We start from the raw sequence: 18,943 nt of genomic DNA on the forward strand, positions 1-18,943 counted from the left end.
TGATGATTTCTTTGACAAGCTTGAGACTCTTGTCCGTGGATTAACTTCTGATTCCGATATTTGACTCTACGAAGGCTTCCCTTAGTAGTATTCCAATTGAAGCTTTAACAAGTTTAATTAAAAATACAATCGAATTTCTTATTGAAATTAATGAAATTAAGATAATTATAATCCTACATCTTCCACTCTTTCAATTTCATCCGTTAATTTCATTTTCACATCTTTGCTTACATGTCATGTTCAAAAATATTTTCAGGAAATTTACTTGAAACATAAGATATTATAAAGTACTGTTTTTATCCGTTTACCGAAAATAAGTATATTAGAATTCTACAAATAATGTGAAATTCCAAATCTTAAATATCTTAAGCTAATGAATGGGATGATAATGATGATTTAAAGATTTTTCTTCTATAACATATTTCGACCTTACATTGTATTTATTATATTATATAGTTATATTTATTTTTACTATACTCACTTTATTAGTTATAAGTACAATCACACTATTATATTTCCTATATTAGTCATTATTACTCAACAATTCATAGCTAGGCTAAATAATTTACTAAGAAATGTATAACAATTATAATACATAATGTTATCACATCTACTCAGTGTATCTTTTGAGAAAAATGATGATAATGGAATTAGCTTTTTTAACCCAAGTACTTATAATTTATTACATTGGAGTATAATATAGTTTAGGTGAATATATTGAATATATGAAATGTGGAAGGGGTATTAATGAGATTACAAGCATAATCAATTGGTAAAAATACTTGATATGACAATTATAATAGAAACCAGAAACTTTTGATTTGAAATCAGAAGCTTTTGTTTGTTTAGTTTCCTTTAATTTCCTTTAAAAATTTCCTTTCAAAAGTGATTTAAGATGGATCTTGGTGTTAACAGACCCTGGATAATATATAAAATGTAGGAGGAAAGAAATGATGAGATTTAGAAATTTTTACCCCCGAAAATTTTCAGGTTTTGTATTACTTTTATACTTGAATTTCGTATCTCAAATTATTTTTATTTACCGTATATACTCTATACAAATCCTAGATAATTTACCTAATTTATAATATATCATACATCTACTTCTATTTTATTTTACTACCCATTTTTCATTTTTTTTCAAAAAAAAAACCCCCCGGTTTTTAATTTTTACCTACCATCTTTCAAATTTTTACAATTTACTCCCATTTTATACATACCAGATCTGATATAATTGTCCGGGGATCCTGTGTTAGCGATTTTTTGTGTCAATAGAGTTGTTATCTTATATCCTTGGTAATAGTTGTTTAAAAAACTTCTTTCTCAATGTGGTTTAAAATGGATCCGTGTAATAAGTATTATCAATTTTTGCGTCATATCTTGTATTCTAGTTTGAAAACTTCTTTCCCAATGTAGTATAAAAATGGATCCGTGTAATAAGTATTGTTCATATCTTGTATCCATACTACATAATAATAGTTGTTTGAAAACTTCTCTCCCAATGTAGTATAAAAATGGATCCGTGTAATAAGTATTGTTCATATCTTGTATCCAATACTCCATTACTCCATAGTAATAGTTGTTTGAAAACTTCTCTCCCAATGTAATTTAAAAATAGATCCGTGTAATAAGTATTGTTCATATCTTGTATCCATACTCCATTACTCCATAGTAATAGTTGTTTGAAAACTTCTCTCCCAATGTAGTATAAAAATGGATCCGTGTAATAAGTATTGTTCATATCTTGTATCCATACTCCATTATTCCATTGTAATAGTTGTTTGAAAACTTCTCTTCCAATGTAGTATAAAAATGGATCCGTGTAATAAGTATTGTTCATATCTTGTATCCATAGTTTCTCCCAATGTAGTTAGAAAATAATAAGTATTATCAATTTTTGCGTCATATCTTGTATCCTTAGTAATAAGTTGATTGAAAACTTCTCTCCCAAATGTGATTTAAAAATGGATCTGTGTAATAAATATTATCAATTTTTATTGCCATATATTGTAGTTTGAGAAATAATTATAAAGTAAAAAGTTTTTATTATGACAAATTTAATTAATTCATTATAAACTGTACTGAAATACTTGTAATTACAAATTCAATTTTCATCAGAAAATCTTGTCAGGATAAAAAACTTTACTAAGAGTTAAAAGACATAATAAATAAAAAAAATGGAAGAAAATAAAATTTTTTTGCTTTATTAAATTATAGATGGTAGCTTTAAAAAAGATTCTTTTTATTTATTATCACCTGGCTACTAATTGGTATTTAGGTCAGTTATAAACTGGCGGACCAATTAGTATATCTAGGATCTAGTTTAGTATATAAATGGGACATCATTCCTTCGGATGATAACCCATTTATATACTACTAGATCAGTAAATAAACTAATACATATTTTGACAGATATCTAATATACAATATCTCTTTAATGAATTATTCCAATATGTGATATAAAATCTCAATATTAAGATTTGTACTAACTTATGTCAATTAAGAGAGTAAACACAAAAAAGTTGACCAAGTGAGCCGAATCGAAACCTCAAACTATAAAATGGGAGAAATCTATAGAATATATTAAAATATAGAATATAGAATTATGCGCATACCATTATATATACATATATATACATATATATCACATATATATATGTACTGTATATTATATATACTCAATGATATTAATAAATTACTCATGAATTAATAAACTTTATGCAAAATTGACTGCAAGATCAATAACAAACCATGTAAGATTGATTGCAAGATGCAGGACGCGATAAAAATCAGTCTAACCCACCTTGTATCTTTTAATTACTTTTAATTATATTTGCTAACCATAAAAACGCCTAAAATTCGAATCAAATAATTTGAAATTATTCATCAATACTATATAATACTATATAAGATATACACTAAAGAATTTCATCAATACCATATCATATAGTATATGCTAAAGAACGGCACATTACACCAATTCGGCATTACACAGGTGTAATACCGGTGTAATGCTATTTTCATATGAATCTTTGAACAAAAATTTGGTGTAAATGTGTAATATATTTCACCATTACGCCGCCTTAATGCCGTATTATCCGAAATAATTACGCCCACATGTATACTATGTACAATATACGCTAAAATCAGATATACTACAATAAAGAATTTCATAAATATTACATCAGATATACGATACATACTCAATATGTGCTAAAGAATTTCAAAGAATCTCATCAATAATACTATATCAGATATACAATTTCATTCACGTAATTAGAAAGTATTTCACTAAATTTATAAAAGGAATTTGACACAAACACAAGATCAAAAATTTGCAGCAAATAAATATCGGGTTAATGCAAATAAATGTTTACATTACCGAAAAGGAAAATGGAGGTGATGTTTATTTTTTTCATTTAGGCAAGAGCAGAAATCAATAATTTTTCAATCATGACCGATAACGTTAGTCTTGAAATGAATCACGTGAAAAATTAACTAAAACAATCATTCAAAGCTAATAAAGTTAATGCATTTTTTTTTGTTCTTAATAATATAAGCACAAATCGAACGCGACTTGGTTAACAGGTATTTAGTTTGATAATTGGTAATTGGTGAATATTAATTGGTAATTGGTAATCGGTAATTATACTTATATTTATATAAAGAATAATATAAAAATTATGTCATGTACGTCATCCCGATAGGCTAAATATTGGGCTAAACAGACTGAAACCAAAAATTCGGAATTCTAAGCTTTGGTCTTTCTTATTTATACTAACAATAATTAGATAATTAGATCTGAAGATTAAATCTAATTTTATAATAGTATTTTATTGGGCTTAAAAATGGTTATAAAGTAATTACCCATAAATAGATTATTAATTGACTCAGGAACAAAATGAATGTAATCGTATTGTTCTTTTACCAGTTTGACATTGACATTAAAGATATTTATAATATATTTCCTATAATTATTAATAAAAACGCGTTTTGTCACCTTTTTTTAGTATTTTTATTGGTTTTTTTTATTTACATTTTTCGTGTTTTGTTAATAAAATTTTGATATACAAAAATATTATTTAAAATATTTATTTAAAAGTATTATTTAAAAGTATTACTTAAAAATATTAAGTATTAAATATTAAAGTATTATTTAAAATATTATTTAACATATTATTTAAAAATAGTATTATTTAAAATATTATTGAACATATTATTTAAAGCATTATTGAACATAGTATTATTTTAAGTAAGGATTATTGACGTATTATTTTAAAGTAAGGATTATTGACGTATTATTTTAATGTAAGGATTATTGACGTATTATTTTAATGTAAGCATTATTGACGTATTATTTTAATGTAAGGATTATTGACGTATTATTCTAATGTAAGCATTATTGACGTATTATTTAAATCATTATTATCATTATTGAACATATGATTTCAAGCATTATTTAAAGGATTATTTAAAGCATTGTTAAATGGGTTTTCTTTTTAAGACGGGATGACACCAATTGAGTTATAAATGTTCTAGTCAATCATAATTTCATTAGTTTTTGACGATCTTGTAAGATTTCAGTAAATTTCATTTAGATTTGTTCTCAATCAACTTTTTAATTCTAATCCTTTTTAATATTTCAATCCAAAACACAAATGTAATGTATGTTTTTTTGTACAGTACATTGTTGAAAGTTTCAAATTTAATTTAATGAAATTGAATGTTTTCAAATTGAATGCTTTTCATGCTTTCGTGAACATTGAACATAATATCTCTAGTACTATATAAATTATCACATGTTCACATGTTAGATAAAAAACATGAAACGAGTTAAATTATCTTTGAAAGGTCAAAATCAAAAAACATTTTTGATGACTAAACCTTTCTTCTGATGGTAGGTCGCAATTTTTTTATGAAAGTAGAAAGTACGAATATATTGCTAATAATTACGACTCAGGATAATAAAAAAAAAGATATGCGAGTGGGCTGGTTAAAACAGATCTCCATTAAAATTTTTTTTTTTTTCTTTTTTTAATAAAAGGTTATTTCCTAAAAAAAAAAAAAATCTTGGCGTTTTATGGTTTCCTTATTCAGATAATCCATAATTCCTCATAGTTTCAAATTTTTAAAAGGTGTTAGAGAATATGAAATTAAAAACACGCTTACTATACTTACTTAATTTGTAAAACAGGGTTTAACAATTATAACAATTAAGATATTAAATAATATGAAGTAATATGATGATGATTATCAAGCTCCAGCAGTTATACTTTCACTTCGATTAAAAATTCCGCGTAAAAAAAGAAAGAGAGAAAGAAAGAAAAAAAAAATCAAAATATCATTATAATTGCCCCCTAAAAAATTAAAAAGTTGTAAAAATACTTGATTGATATCAAGTTTTATACATACATATAAACAATACATCTATAACACAATACATATAGCAATATAATATATACAACTATATAAATAATAAATTATATAATATATATATTAAGTTATAAGCCATTACTTTATCCAACTTTATATTCAACTTAATATACTTTAACTTGACTTTATATACAACTTAACATAACATTCATTATACAACTTAACATTATAACAACTTTACAATATATATATAATATATATTCAAGTATTTTTTTTTTAAAAAAAAAAAAAAAAAATTTTTTAAAAAAAATGCAAGATGCATGCAACATCTGATTTTAACGCTACCTTACTATATACGCCACTACAAACAAATTTATGTAATTGCATGTTATTTAAGCGGCGACATGCTAATTTCAATTTAAAACGAGATTTTATATATTTATAATGAAGATATATATATATTTTTATATTTATATACATATTTGTTTATAATACTATATATATATATTATATATATTAAATAAAAGAGTGAAAAAGAAAAAATATTCATTCATATATATTTCAATCTTTTTGTGAATTCATTCATTAAATTGGTAAATTACGGGAAAAAATAATTCCCCCACATAAGTAAGGAACTTTATTCCGGGAATTCAAAATTTAATTTAATTAATTTGGGGTAAGAGCGATCCATTGTTTTTATTGATTTTATGAAATCACATTGCATAACAATAATTTGACCTGCATATTTCAGTTGTTTCAGTGCGTTATTCATTTAAACCATATACGTAATCCCTATTGTTATAAAAAAAAAATGTCAACATTCTGTGATACATATTCTTTACATTTTCATTCGATAAACACACGAAAAAAAAAAATCTTCATATTATTCAAAAAAAAAAAAAATGCCATAATTGTAAAATACATATGAAAATTAGTCATTCATTCTAGGTTTTTAAATAATTATAATAATAATGTTATAAAAATACTTATAATAAGATTTACAAAAAAAAAAAAACCTAAAAACTACGTCATAGATGATCATCAAAATTTTTAAGAAAAAGCTTTGGATTCTTCCAGGATTGTTAGGATTGTTTATTTATTTTATTTTTTTTTTCACATGATTCTTGATGTAATACCGTAATAGACTTCTTTTAATAAAACAAAAAAGATATACTTGTTCTAAACAAAAAAAAATCTCCTCTTTTATTCTCCTTAATTTTCCATAATCAATGAATTTTCTTTACATAATCTTTCTAACTTTAATAATAACAGATTTTTATTGAAAAAACCCTTATCTTTACTTCTTTCTAATTAACAAAGAAATTTATCTGCATAAAGTTATAAAAAACTTCCATCTAATCATATAAATCTTGTGTAATCATCAATTATCGATACCGGCGATACCGGTGATAGATCAAAGATAAAAGATCTCTTTTTTCACAATAAAATAAATTATAGGTTAATGTTATTTTGTTACTTTGTTAATCTTTAAATTGGCTTAATTGTTTTTAGAATAACGCCAATAAAAAAAAAACAAGGTAAAAGGGTTGTAGGGTTGTACGACCAAACCATAACTTTCTTTTAGGGAGAAAAAGTAAATCGTCTCATGCGGTAAATCATTGGATATCATTGGGAAATTGTTTGTTATTAAGAAAACGTTTAGTAATTCATTACACAATATTAATAGAACTTTAATTTTAAAACCACACGAGTGAAAAATGTGATACATCACGTTTTTTATTTTACATTCCTTATTAGCCGAATAAATCCGATTAATTTTAAGGGAAAAAAACGCCACCTAATCAAAATTTTCGGCATTTTCCATAATATTTTCATTAATCAATTTTTTAATTTTTTTTTAAAAAAAAAAAACTTATTCCGATTATGCCAAAAAGGATATATTCATTTTCGTTATCTTTCGTCTTATCTCTTTCTCCTTTTCTCCTTAACAAAATATATATATAGTATTTAAAAACAAAATATTTACATATAGTATTTTAAAAAAAACAAAATATTACATAATTTACTTAATAATTTTATTCATTTATGATATATTCTTTTTATTCGTTATCAATGGGATCATTAGATAATTGGATAATTGGATTATTGGATTATTGGATTATTGGATTATTGGAATTTCTTTCAAATTCTTTCCTTAATAAAATTATTAATTCTATGTTATATTAGATCCGATATCTAATAAGTAAGAAAAAAGTTATATATATGACTATGATTTTTTTGTTTTTTTTTTAAAAAAAAAAATTAAAAAAAAATAAATTGTCATGACTTATGACAAATTATTACAAAATTATGACAAAAAGTAAATAACATCACATTTTTAATATGTAATATACTGTAAATATGTTAATATACATATATATATATTATATCGGGAAATATATGCGCCTTAATGCGATTTCAATTTTTAATATATTTTTTCAAGATCTCAGTAATCTTGATCGTAAAACAATCGTAAAACAATCGTAAAACAATCGTAACATAAAACCCAACCGTATTACCATCTATAATAAAATAACGACAAAAACGTAAATTAACGTAACCCAAATAATTCCCCTATTTTTTTTTTATTACCTTTTTTAAAAACTTTTTTTAAACTTTTTAATTTAAAATTTCCCAAATAACCGAGATTTCCTCCAATCAGGTATTAAATCAGGTATAAAATCAGGTGTAAAGTCAGGTGTGAAGTCAGGTTTTTTTTGAAACGCGTTTTTTATATTTCTGATATTATCGGTATATTTGGGTTTTAATTTGAATGTTTGATCCTTTTTTTGGTTATTTTTTATTTTTACGTAATTATTTGTTTTTTGTTAAAACTTGTTAAAGTAATTTTATATATATATATATATATATTATATATACATTCCTTTTAAATGCGCGTTTTCTTTTTCCATAATATATATATTTATTTATTTTAATCGACGAAATGAACGAAAGGTTTTATTTTTTAATGATTTTTATCGATCTTTTTTTTTTCTAGATCTCTTCTAGATCTTTTTATTTTCGAAATCTATTCTTTTTTTTTTCTAATCTTTTTTTCGAAATCCTAATATAACGCGTTCTTTAAAAATTTTAAAATTTTCTGGAAAAAAAAAAATTTTTTTTTTTTTTTTTAAAGTTTATAAGTTTATATTATTGTTTTTTAAAGTTTTGTTTAGTTTTTGTTTTTTATATTTAAAGTTTTTGTTTTATTTTTACGGGAAAAAAAAAATTTAGAGTTTTTTCGGGCTTTTAATCAATTTTTTTATATATACATAACATATATATATATATAACATATATATATAAACATATATATATATAACTAAAATCAACTAAAATTTTTTATACACACGCATTTAAAAATTAATTTACAAACACGCATTTTTTTTAGAATAATGAAAAAAAAAATTATTTTTTTTTTTATTTGTTTGTTTTTTTTTTTATTTTTTATTTTTTTATATGATACAAAAATAATAAGTTCCCGAGATATCTTTAAGTATGATAAGTTTTTTTTTTAAGAAATAATAAAAATATATATATTTTTTACTAAACAGAAAAAAAAAAAAGTTTTTTTTTTATCTTATATTATATATAAATGTGTATATAATTTTTTAAATTTTTTTTTTTTTTTAATAAATTGAAATAACTGATAATACTAATATAACTGATAAGAAATTTTTTAAAGAAAATTGATAAAAAAAGGTAAAAGTAAAAAAAAGGAGATAAAAAAGGAGATAAAAAAAGAGATAAAAAAAAGAGATAAAAAAAAGATAAAATTTTGATTTGAATAATAACTGATTGGCGAAAAGGAAATAAGGAAATAGAAAGGAAATAATAAAAAAAAAAGATTAATTGTTAAGAAAAAGAAGCGGATTTTAATAATATATTTGAGAATGGTTCATTAAAAAAATGTTTTTTTTTTGTTTTTTTGGTATATATGAAATTTTTTTTTTTCTTTTTTTTTCTTTGGAAGAATAACAGATAAACGAAAATAACGTATATAGTAAATAAAGTATATACAAAAAAAAATAGATTAAGAACGATAGATAGTTAAAAAAGTAAAAAAAAATATATTTTTTTTTGTTTTTTTTTTTAATATAAAATATATACAAAAAGAAAAAAAAATAGAATAAAAGAATTAAAGAAAAAAAAATAATAATAAGAAAAAAAAATAAGAAAAAAATAATAAATTTTTTTTTTATGAGAACGATCTCAAATATATAGTTTTTTTTTAAGGGGAATAATAATAGTAATCCACCTCTTTTTTAAGGAATTTTAAAAAAAATAATAATCAAAATCAACGATAACAATGCTTTTTTTTTGTGTTATAACCCATTTTAATTATTTTAACATAAAAAAATCGCGTTTTACGTAACGCGTTTTTTAAAATTATAACATAAAAAAATCATAATTTTTAACCATATATTTTCGTGTTTATGGAGAGGGAAATTGAATGAACATAATTGTAAGTAGTAATTTAAGCACAAAAAATAACGAATACGAAATGAATAAAAATAATGAAAAAAAAATAAAAATTTGAAAAAAAATGAAAAAAAAATCGAAAATTCGAATATGAACAAAAAAAAAAGAACACAAAATTTAACCAAGTAACTAATTAAAAACTAAGAATTAAACTAAGAAAATATAGAATACGAGAACTTTACATAAAAAGAACCATTGAATACACAAATAGCGAAAACATTATAATGTACGTATAGTACTTCAAATATATATGTAGTAGAGTAATAGACGATTATTGAAAAAAAAAAGTGGAGGTTAGGTTTATAGATCGAAAGTACTTGAAATGTAAATAACGATAACGATAACAAAAATAAAAAAAAGGAAAAATAATAAAAATTTTTTTTGGTGTAATAAAAGAGAAATAGCATAATTAAAAATCATAAAGTAATTTTCATAACTAATTTGTCTGTGTGGTATTTAGTAGTAATATAGTATAATATTTGTGTGGTATAATTTGAATTATTTGTTAATTTTAAAGATAATTTTTTTTTTTCTCAATTATAACACCTGTAATCATAATTATTATTAAATCTTAGAAATTTGTATAAAATCGATCGTATATGAATAAGTTTTATAAAATGTTCGCCATATCACCATATCATTAAAATCTCTCATTTAACTGAGAATTGCATGTTGGGTAAAAGTAACGGAATGATGGTGATGATGATGGTGATGATGGTGATGATGATGATGATGATTGAATTGTTGTTGTATTTCTTGCTGGTGTTTGGCCAAGGCCAATTCAGCCAAGATGGATGTTCGATCATAATCGATTGGAGAATGGGTGTAATACACCTTCTCAAATCGACTGAATCTGACCGATTTGCGTCGTTGTCGCTCTGAATCGGTGGCAACAACTTGGTTGGTGGATGCTCTTGGAACGACTAAACAAGAGGCGTGCGTTGTCATTATGGAATTATAGGATAATAATTATATTTTTTTTTTTGATTTACGATGATTTTTAAACGAACACTAACGAACGGACTGGACGGTTAACGGAATTATGTGGAAGAATAAAAAATTTTGAAAAAATTTTTTTAAGAAAATAAAAAACCGAAAAAAAGAAAAACGTGAAAAAAAAAGAGAAAATTAAAGAGACATTTGTTTATACTAAGTAGTCAACTAATTGAATCCTTTTTAAAAAAATGAAACTAGATGAGTTAACAACTGCTTCTTTTAAAAAAAGATTCGTTTGATGTTTCAAGGTAATAAAAAAAGAGAAGAAAATAGTAACAAAAGCTTTATATCCTTAAATCCTTAAAATGGTGGAGAACGAATTTTTATCTGTTGACAAAAAGTATAAATGAAAAAAATTCAATCAATGTTAGTAAATTTTTTATTAAACCGAAAGTTGTTTAAAAAAAATTTAAAAAAATGATTGAAAAAGAAAGGGCGATGGGAGGAAGTTTGGTCGGTCAGGATAAAATAAATAAGGTGTTCATTAAATGATTAATGATTGATATCGTTATTTCAAGTACTTATTTTATGAACATTAGGTAAACATGAAAAAAATGAAGTCGTTAATGAAAAGAGGTAGAGGAAAGAGGAAGAGAAAATCATGGAGGGTATTAATACTTTTAGGGGGATTATAAGAAAAAAAAATCTCTAAGAAAAAAAATTAAAGTCGATCTGTTTATTAAAAGTAAATGAGTATAAAAAAGAATCGATTACAGAAAAAAAAAAAGCTGTGTAGTTTTGAAATAACTTGCATTTGTGGAACGAAAAAAAATTTTTTTTTTTTTGTTATATTATAAAAAAAAAAAAATAGAAAAATAGAATAGAATATAACATATTATTATTATTGTAAAAATTATTTATATTACTTTTTTTTTTAAAGTAAATAATATAATATACTGTGTATATATATATAATGTAACGTATATTATACATATATTTATATGTACACATATATACATATATATATATATATATTTACGTATATATTATTTATTATAATAATAATATGTACCTTATAGTTAAAAACTTAAAAACTTACTTTTACTTTTATAGTCCAGCTAAAAAAGATGTAATAATATAATGTTTCGGGATGTGTGGCTGACACTTTCCAATATTATTTATTATCTACGATATGAAAAAACAGCCCAAATTTTTTTTTTTTCCTATTAAAAACGGTTTTATTACATATAAATGTTCTTATAAAAGTAAATGGCGAAACAATCTTGTGCTACAAAGTTTCAAAAAAAAAGGTTTTGTACACAAGAAAGTATTATGAGGTATGGCTTGCTCTTTTTTGATCCTTTTTTTGTTCTTTACAAGAATAAGATAAAAAAAAAAAAAAAAAAAGAAGAAAGAGAGAGAGCGGAAGAAAAGAATATTTTAATCTGTTATATTTATACATTAAACAACAATCTACATAATAGTAATTTAATATATTAAGTATGGAAATGCGGCTTACATTTTGTATTTAAAAAAAACAATATGTGACTCTGACAATATATTATGAATAGTAAAAGTTTACAATAATAGCTTATAAAAAAAAATTTTTTTTTAAATTATAACTAGGTTTTTAAAATACTAAAATTACTAAATTATTAAACTTTAACAAAACTTTTAATAATCTAACAAGCCACTAGAATAAAACTATAATAAAACTATAATAAACTTGGAATAAAACTATAAAACTATAATAAACTAATAATAAACTTTAATAAACTATAATAAACTATAATAAAAACTATAATAAACTATAATAACAATACCAACAATGTAATCCCAAATATAAACAAAGTGTGTTATTTAAAAAAAAAAAATGGCGTGTAATTTCGGCTATCAATTTAATACACGTTTTTATTACTATGATATCATAAAATTACCAAATTCGGTTTACAAAGTTTTGAAACTCCTTCTCTCTCAATAGTGTTTAAAATAAAACGGCTTTTTTTTTTTAAAATAACGCTTTACTTTGCCTAATCTTATTATAATTAGTTAAACTCGCGTTAATGATAATGTCTAATTTTGTAACGAACAAATAAATTTTCATAAACTTTTTTGGGGGAATATTCATTCAACTCTTTATTAGGTTTCGTTAATGGTCTTGATAATGTCACACAAATGATATTATTCATTGCACGTGAACATTTTTTCTCTTCTTTTCGACTAAACTTGTACGAGCTTTTGACATATTTCCAATTCACTGGATTCAATATTGCGAACGTTTATCCATTGTTCACGAATTAGGTTTTGTGTTAAATAAAAAAAAAATAGGTTTATATCTTTTTTTTTTCAATCCTTTTTTTGAAAAGAATGCGAAAGAAAAAAAACAATCGATCCACATTATCCCATTATTATGATTTCACCTCATACGTAATTGTACATAATTTATAGTATAAATAAATAAATAAATAAAAATTTTTATTGTTTTATTCTCCCTTACAAGTAAAATAATACTTATGCTAAACCCTACCCAATAATGATTGTTTAAATGCGCCACGGTTGAAATTTTTTTGGGGAGGAAAATTATGTACTTTACTGCACGTTCTCCTTTAATTTTTTCGTTAAAATATTGGATGAAAAATTTTCATATCAAATTTATTATCAACAATTAATAATATTTTTAATACAACACAACAGCCTCACTTAATTAATAACTTATTATTATTATTACACTTATTATCCAACCAAAGAAATTGAATATGAATAGATTAGGAAAAAATGAGGAAGAATAATGAAATGAATTATTGTATAACGTCATATTAAACATACGTAAGTATATGTTTGAAAATGTGAAATTAAATTGATGAACGGCCGAAAACGCCACATACTTTTTTTTAAAAAAAAAATTTTTGCATTATTTGATCAACGAAATTAAATTGATCGAATAAACCTACAAAAGGGAAAAAAAAAATTTTTTTTTTTTTTTTTACATGTCACTTTACATAACTCTTTTGACAATGAGAGGCTCATGCAAGAGACAATTAAAAATTAAAGATTCTCTTTCAAACAACAATTTTTTTTTTCGGGTTTCGGCTAAAACCATTAAAACCCATTCGTTAAAGTTAAATATTTTAAGGAGTTTGTAAAATGGTTGTGAAACATTAACAGTTAACCCATAAATGCACTTTTTTTAATGAGGAGGTTGTTACACGAATGAAAAAAAAAGAACTTTTTGACAAAAAACTTAATTTCATTACGATAAAGATAAAATAAATAAAACACAACATCAAAACACACAGACATTATATCAAAATATTTAAGTTTAATCCTATTAAAATTATTAAATATTTTTTATTATTATAACACAAAAAAAAAAACAAAACATCATCATTTTTCGTGATTTGAAATTATAAAATAAACTTTTATAAACTTTAAGTAAACTTTAAGTAAAAAAAGTTAATGACGAAATATTCAAAAGTCCGAACCAATATTTTAATGAAACAAATAAACAAAATAAAAAGGAGAAAGATTATGTTTTTGTATCTTGTTAATATTGTGTGTATATTGTTTTAAAAAAAAATTTGTTTATTATTTGATGTTTATTATTAGCATTTTTTGGTTATTTTGGTTATGAGAAGTTTTTTTTCTAATCCATATTACATAGATATTACATATTACGTAATTATTTTCTTTTCTATACTATTACTAAATTAATAGATCAAAATTTGGAATTATGGAAGAAATAAAAGAAAGAAAGAAAAAAAAAATATATATATATTGAGAATAATAATTTAAACTATGAATATTATTATAACGCCAAAATATGTCATCGTACTCTTACACAATATTAATAAGGAGCGACGAATGGCATTGAATAGCATCGAGTAGCAGCAAAACAACAAACGGAATGTACGATTCCGGACAATGAACTTTAAGTAAAATCATTGTGCAATATTTCTTACGTAAACGGTAAACTTCTACATCCTTTTAATAACCGTTATCAGTTAAAAAAAAAAAAAAAAAAAAATTTTCACTTTTTGAAATAATATTCTTTTTTTTTTATAAATCTTTTTTTATTCGAAAAAAAGACCTTTTTTTTTCTTATTTTTCTAGTTTTTTTTTAATTGTAGTACAAAATTTTGATCTTCATAAAAAAGAATTATTAAAAGAAAAATTATTTCAAGGATTATAACCGGCTTTTTTTTTTAAAAAAAAAAAAAAAAATGTCAACCCAAATTCGGCTGAACTTAAAAAATTTATACCGACCGACCGGTACAAATTACCTATTTAGATTAAGACCGATTCAAATTTTTTTCGTTTTTTTTTTGTGAAACTTTTTTTTTTTTAAAAAAAAATAAAGTAAAAAGTTATTTATAACAATAACACAAAAAAATCGCGTAAAAAAATAATGTTACGATTTTTGACAAGTATAATGAATGTAATGTTATTGATTGTTATTATTTTTAGTTAGAAAGAAAAAAAAAAATCTTTTTTTGATAAATAATTATTTAATATTTATCTGTAACCTTTTTTTTTTACAAATAATAATAATTATTGTTTATTATGATCTTACCTACATATAAAGATAAGAATATGCATTATAAAAGATTAGAAATGTTTTGATAAATTTGGTTTAGAAAGATTTAGAAAAAGAAAAGAAATTATCATAAATGATAATCACAAAAAATTTCAATAGTAATATATTCTTTTTTGTGGTATCATCGCGCCTAATTTTGGGTAAAAAAAAAAATTCTCCGTGTTCTTTCCCATTTAAGGAATATAAATAAATCTATACTGCGGATATTAGGTTTGACACGGAAAATGTACAAATGTACATACATACACAACAAAGTACGTGGCTGGTTGTTTCGAGGTGTGGTTAAGGATTGACAATGTTCACCAGCAGCAATAATAACAAAGTAGCAGTAGATGGTCTAGAACATTGATCGATAGCGATTGACAATTTCCAAAAAGTACATCGGGCAAACCAAGTAATCTTTTTGAGCAATCTTTTTTAAGGAAAATGGAACAAAATAAACGTACAAGAAATATGCAATATATGTATGTATAAAAGTTCATATGTTTATATGTAACCATGTAATATGTACAGATTTTCTTTTTGTCTCTTATCTAGATAAAAAAAAATACTCTTTTTTTTTTTAGCCTTCTTAAAAAAAAGTGATTTGCTTCTTAAAAAAAATTATTTGTGTATCATTCATGTCAAATGATATAATTATATATAAATATGGTAATTAAAATTTAGGGGTAAGATTATTTAGATAAAATTAATTCTTTCATTTACAAATGATGCACAAAATATTTATTTTTCAAAATGATAAAAGGGCGTAATGATTATAAATATCTCTTTTTATCACGTGGGAAGAAAGAAAGAGAGGGGAAGGTTTTTTTTTTTCACATGTACAAAAGTCTTCTTTTCAAACGGGGAAATAATGACTACCTGATAATAAATAATTGGCGTATATGTTGAGATATATATATATTACATACACATGATGCAAAGTACATATATATATATATTTATTATACATATATGTATATATATATTATATATATTATATACGCGATTAAGTCATAATAATCTTATAATTTTACCTAAAAAAAATCAATTTTCGAATTAATAGATTTAATAAATAAATAATAAATAAATAATAAATAAAAATAAAAATAAAAAAAAATACAAATACTAATATACATATTTTTATTAGTTTTTTATTATTAAAATATTAATAATATTATTATTATTTAATCACAAGAGTACGACAGATGTCAAAAAAAGATCTAACTATTAGGCGAAATAATTCAGTAAGAAATTTCAATTAGGTTTGCATAATGTAAATGTATGCGTTATGTGTACGTAATTTTTTTTAAAAAAAAATCATCGGAATTTTAAATTTAGATCTTTAAATGAATACTTAAAAGGGAGAGCATTCTGATTCATTCTTTTAACTAAAGAATTATTTTTCTTGTCATAGAACCGGAAGAACATGTGAGATCACGTGAATTATATGAGATCACGTTTTAATGGGTAGCACAGACCTATTCACTTTTTTACCTGAAACTTGGGAGTTGGGAAGAGTGGCAAGTAAATGTATCCAGAGTCAATGTAACACTCAACCTTAAAACGCTAAATTACGACATTATACATTCAGTGCACAGATAAATTTATACACAACGTAATCTTACGATAATTCTGATTCTAGAATAATACTCATTTAAGCGAGAATAAATTTTCTACTGGCACTAAATAAAAAAAGGAGAGGATTATCTGTTTCACTAATCATTTTTTTTTTCATTTTTTTTTCTTTTTTCATTTTTTTTATTTTACATATGATAAACGCATCAACATAGTTACATAAATATATTTAAAGTTTTAAAATATTAAAGTAATTAAAGTAATTAATAACGCAAACAAACTTTCTTTTTTTTTTTTAAAAAAAAAAAAGAATGAAATTTTGTGATCTTTTTCTTTTTATATTTTTTTTTTTAAAAAAAAAATTGGAGTAAAAAAATTTATGTATAATGGCGTAATAAATATGCAAAATTTTACAAGAGATTCTCGAATAAAAAAAAAAAAAATTTTTTTTTTTTAGTATTATGGCAAAATCATTACAATATTGAAAAAAAAAATTTTTTTCTTAAAAAAATCTGATTATGCTAGCTTAATCTTATGCCTAGATCTCATATTGCTCTTTACGGAAGTTTATAGTATAATTAATTATATTAGAATTCTTTTTTTTATGTCAAAGAAAAAAAAAAAAAAAAGGATCCTTGCAATTCACTCCGTTTCATACTTGGCTTCAAAATAAATATTACGGAGAATTGCATAAATAAAAAGAAGAATGAATGATTTAAAAACGCCAATATACACTCCGCCATTATACACCAAGATTCTGACGACCTTTTAAAATTCAATAAATAACTTAAAAGAGAATTTTACTTAACCAAAAAAAAATAAAAAATTAATAATTTTCAAAATGATAAATTATAAATAATATTAATACATTAAATATTTATTGTATCCTGCATAACTTAAAGTATAACACAATAATAATATTCTTTGTTAAATATTGGGAGTTTGGAACGGTCGTGATTTATGAAGGAGTCAAGTGATTGAATTTTAGTTAAATTGCTATGGCGTATTTTTTACAAAAATTACCGTAATTTAACTGTTTATTACCAACTCATATAATTTTTTTTTTTGTTGATGATCGATAAAACGATGCATTGATAACAAAAAAAGATCTTATTTTATTGAGAAGCTGTATTGTTATGCATTTTCGTGATCACACGCCCATAAAAAAATCACAAGATCTTTTTTTTTTTATTGAAAAAAAAAATCTGTGCGGCACAAGATGCAATTAGCCACATAGTAATTATGCGGTAAAGATCTTCTTTATAAAATTTTCTTGTTGTACGATAGAAAGATTCAAAAATTTTTTTGCGCGGGTTAATTCACTATTGGTTTATTGTAATGTTTTTTTTTTTTCAAAACGTAAAAGAACCCTTTAATGTTCTTCAATATACGCCAATTAATTAAATTCACTATTTATAATTTAAATTTTTTCTCCACATAAATAACATAAGATACGCATAACTTACTTTTATAGTGAAATTGATTAAAAAAGGGATTCTTATTCATGTAAAATTAACTTAATTAACTTGATTTTATCATTTTGTGGCTCAGAAGATATTAAAGTTTAATTCCTATATTTGGTAATTGTCAATTAACGCTCGGGCCAACGCAAAATTAGTTTTAAGCCCTAGAGCGCGATATAAATTCTTTATATGAAAAAAGCCTTATTCCCTTTAAAGTAAATTCTTATGGTTCTTTCTAATGACCCTTAAAAAAAAAAAATTTGTAATCTTGTTAATCATGTTTTTAGAGTTTAATTAAATAAATTTTGATCCCTGAATTTCTCTGAGTCATCAATAAATTTATTCTTTAGGCACGTGAATGACTTTATCCTTTTCTAAACTTTCATCGCAGATCAACAGGTTAACAAATTTTCACAAATTTCTTTTCTTTCTATATATATTTCTTTTATGAACGTTTTTCTTTTTTTTTTAAAAAAAAAAATAAATAATAAATAAATAAATAATGATTTTCATAAATAATTATTATTTTCCTTTCTTG

General features: G+C 22.9%; 2 protein-coding genes across 2 annotated transcripts; both read right to left on the reverse strand.

Annotated features, from left to right (window-relative positions):
* Window positions 1-1,465: 1,465 nt before the first annotated feature.
* OCT59_018589 (uncharacterized protein) lies at window positions 1,466-1,840 on the reverse strand (the record flags this gene model as incomplete). Its single annotated transcript, XM_066148868.1, has 1 exon — window positions 1,466-1,840. The coding sequence occupies one exon, from the start codon at window positions 1,838-1,840 to the stop codon at window positions 1,466-1,468; it is 375 nt and encodes a 124-aa protein (XP_066004755.1).
* A 6,990-nt stretch (window positions 1,841-8,830) lies between these two features.
* Window positions 8,831-11,520, reverse strand: OCT59_018590 (uncharacterized protein). The gene has a single exon (XM_066148869.1). It carries the CDS (start codon window positions 10,801-10,803, stop codon window positions 10,510-10,512), a length of 294 nt encoding a protein of 97 aa, XP_066004756.1. The 5' UTR covers window positions 10,804-11,520; the 3' UTR covers window positions 8,831-10,509.
* Window positions 11,521-18,943: the final 7,423 nt, after the last annotated feature.

The sequence above is a fragment of the Rhizophagus irregularis genome, chromosome 27, assembly GCF_026210795.1.
Source record: "Rhizophagus irregularis chromosome 27, complete sequence".
In the NCBI taxonomy this organism is placed as follows: domain Eukaryota; kingdom Fungi; phylum Glomeromycota; class Glomeromycetes; order Glomerales; family Glomeraceae; genus Rhizophagus; species Rhizophagus irregularis.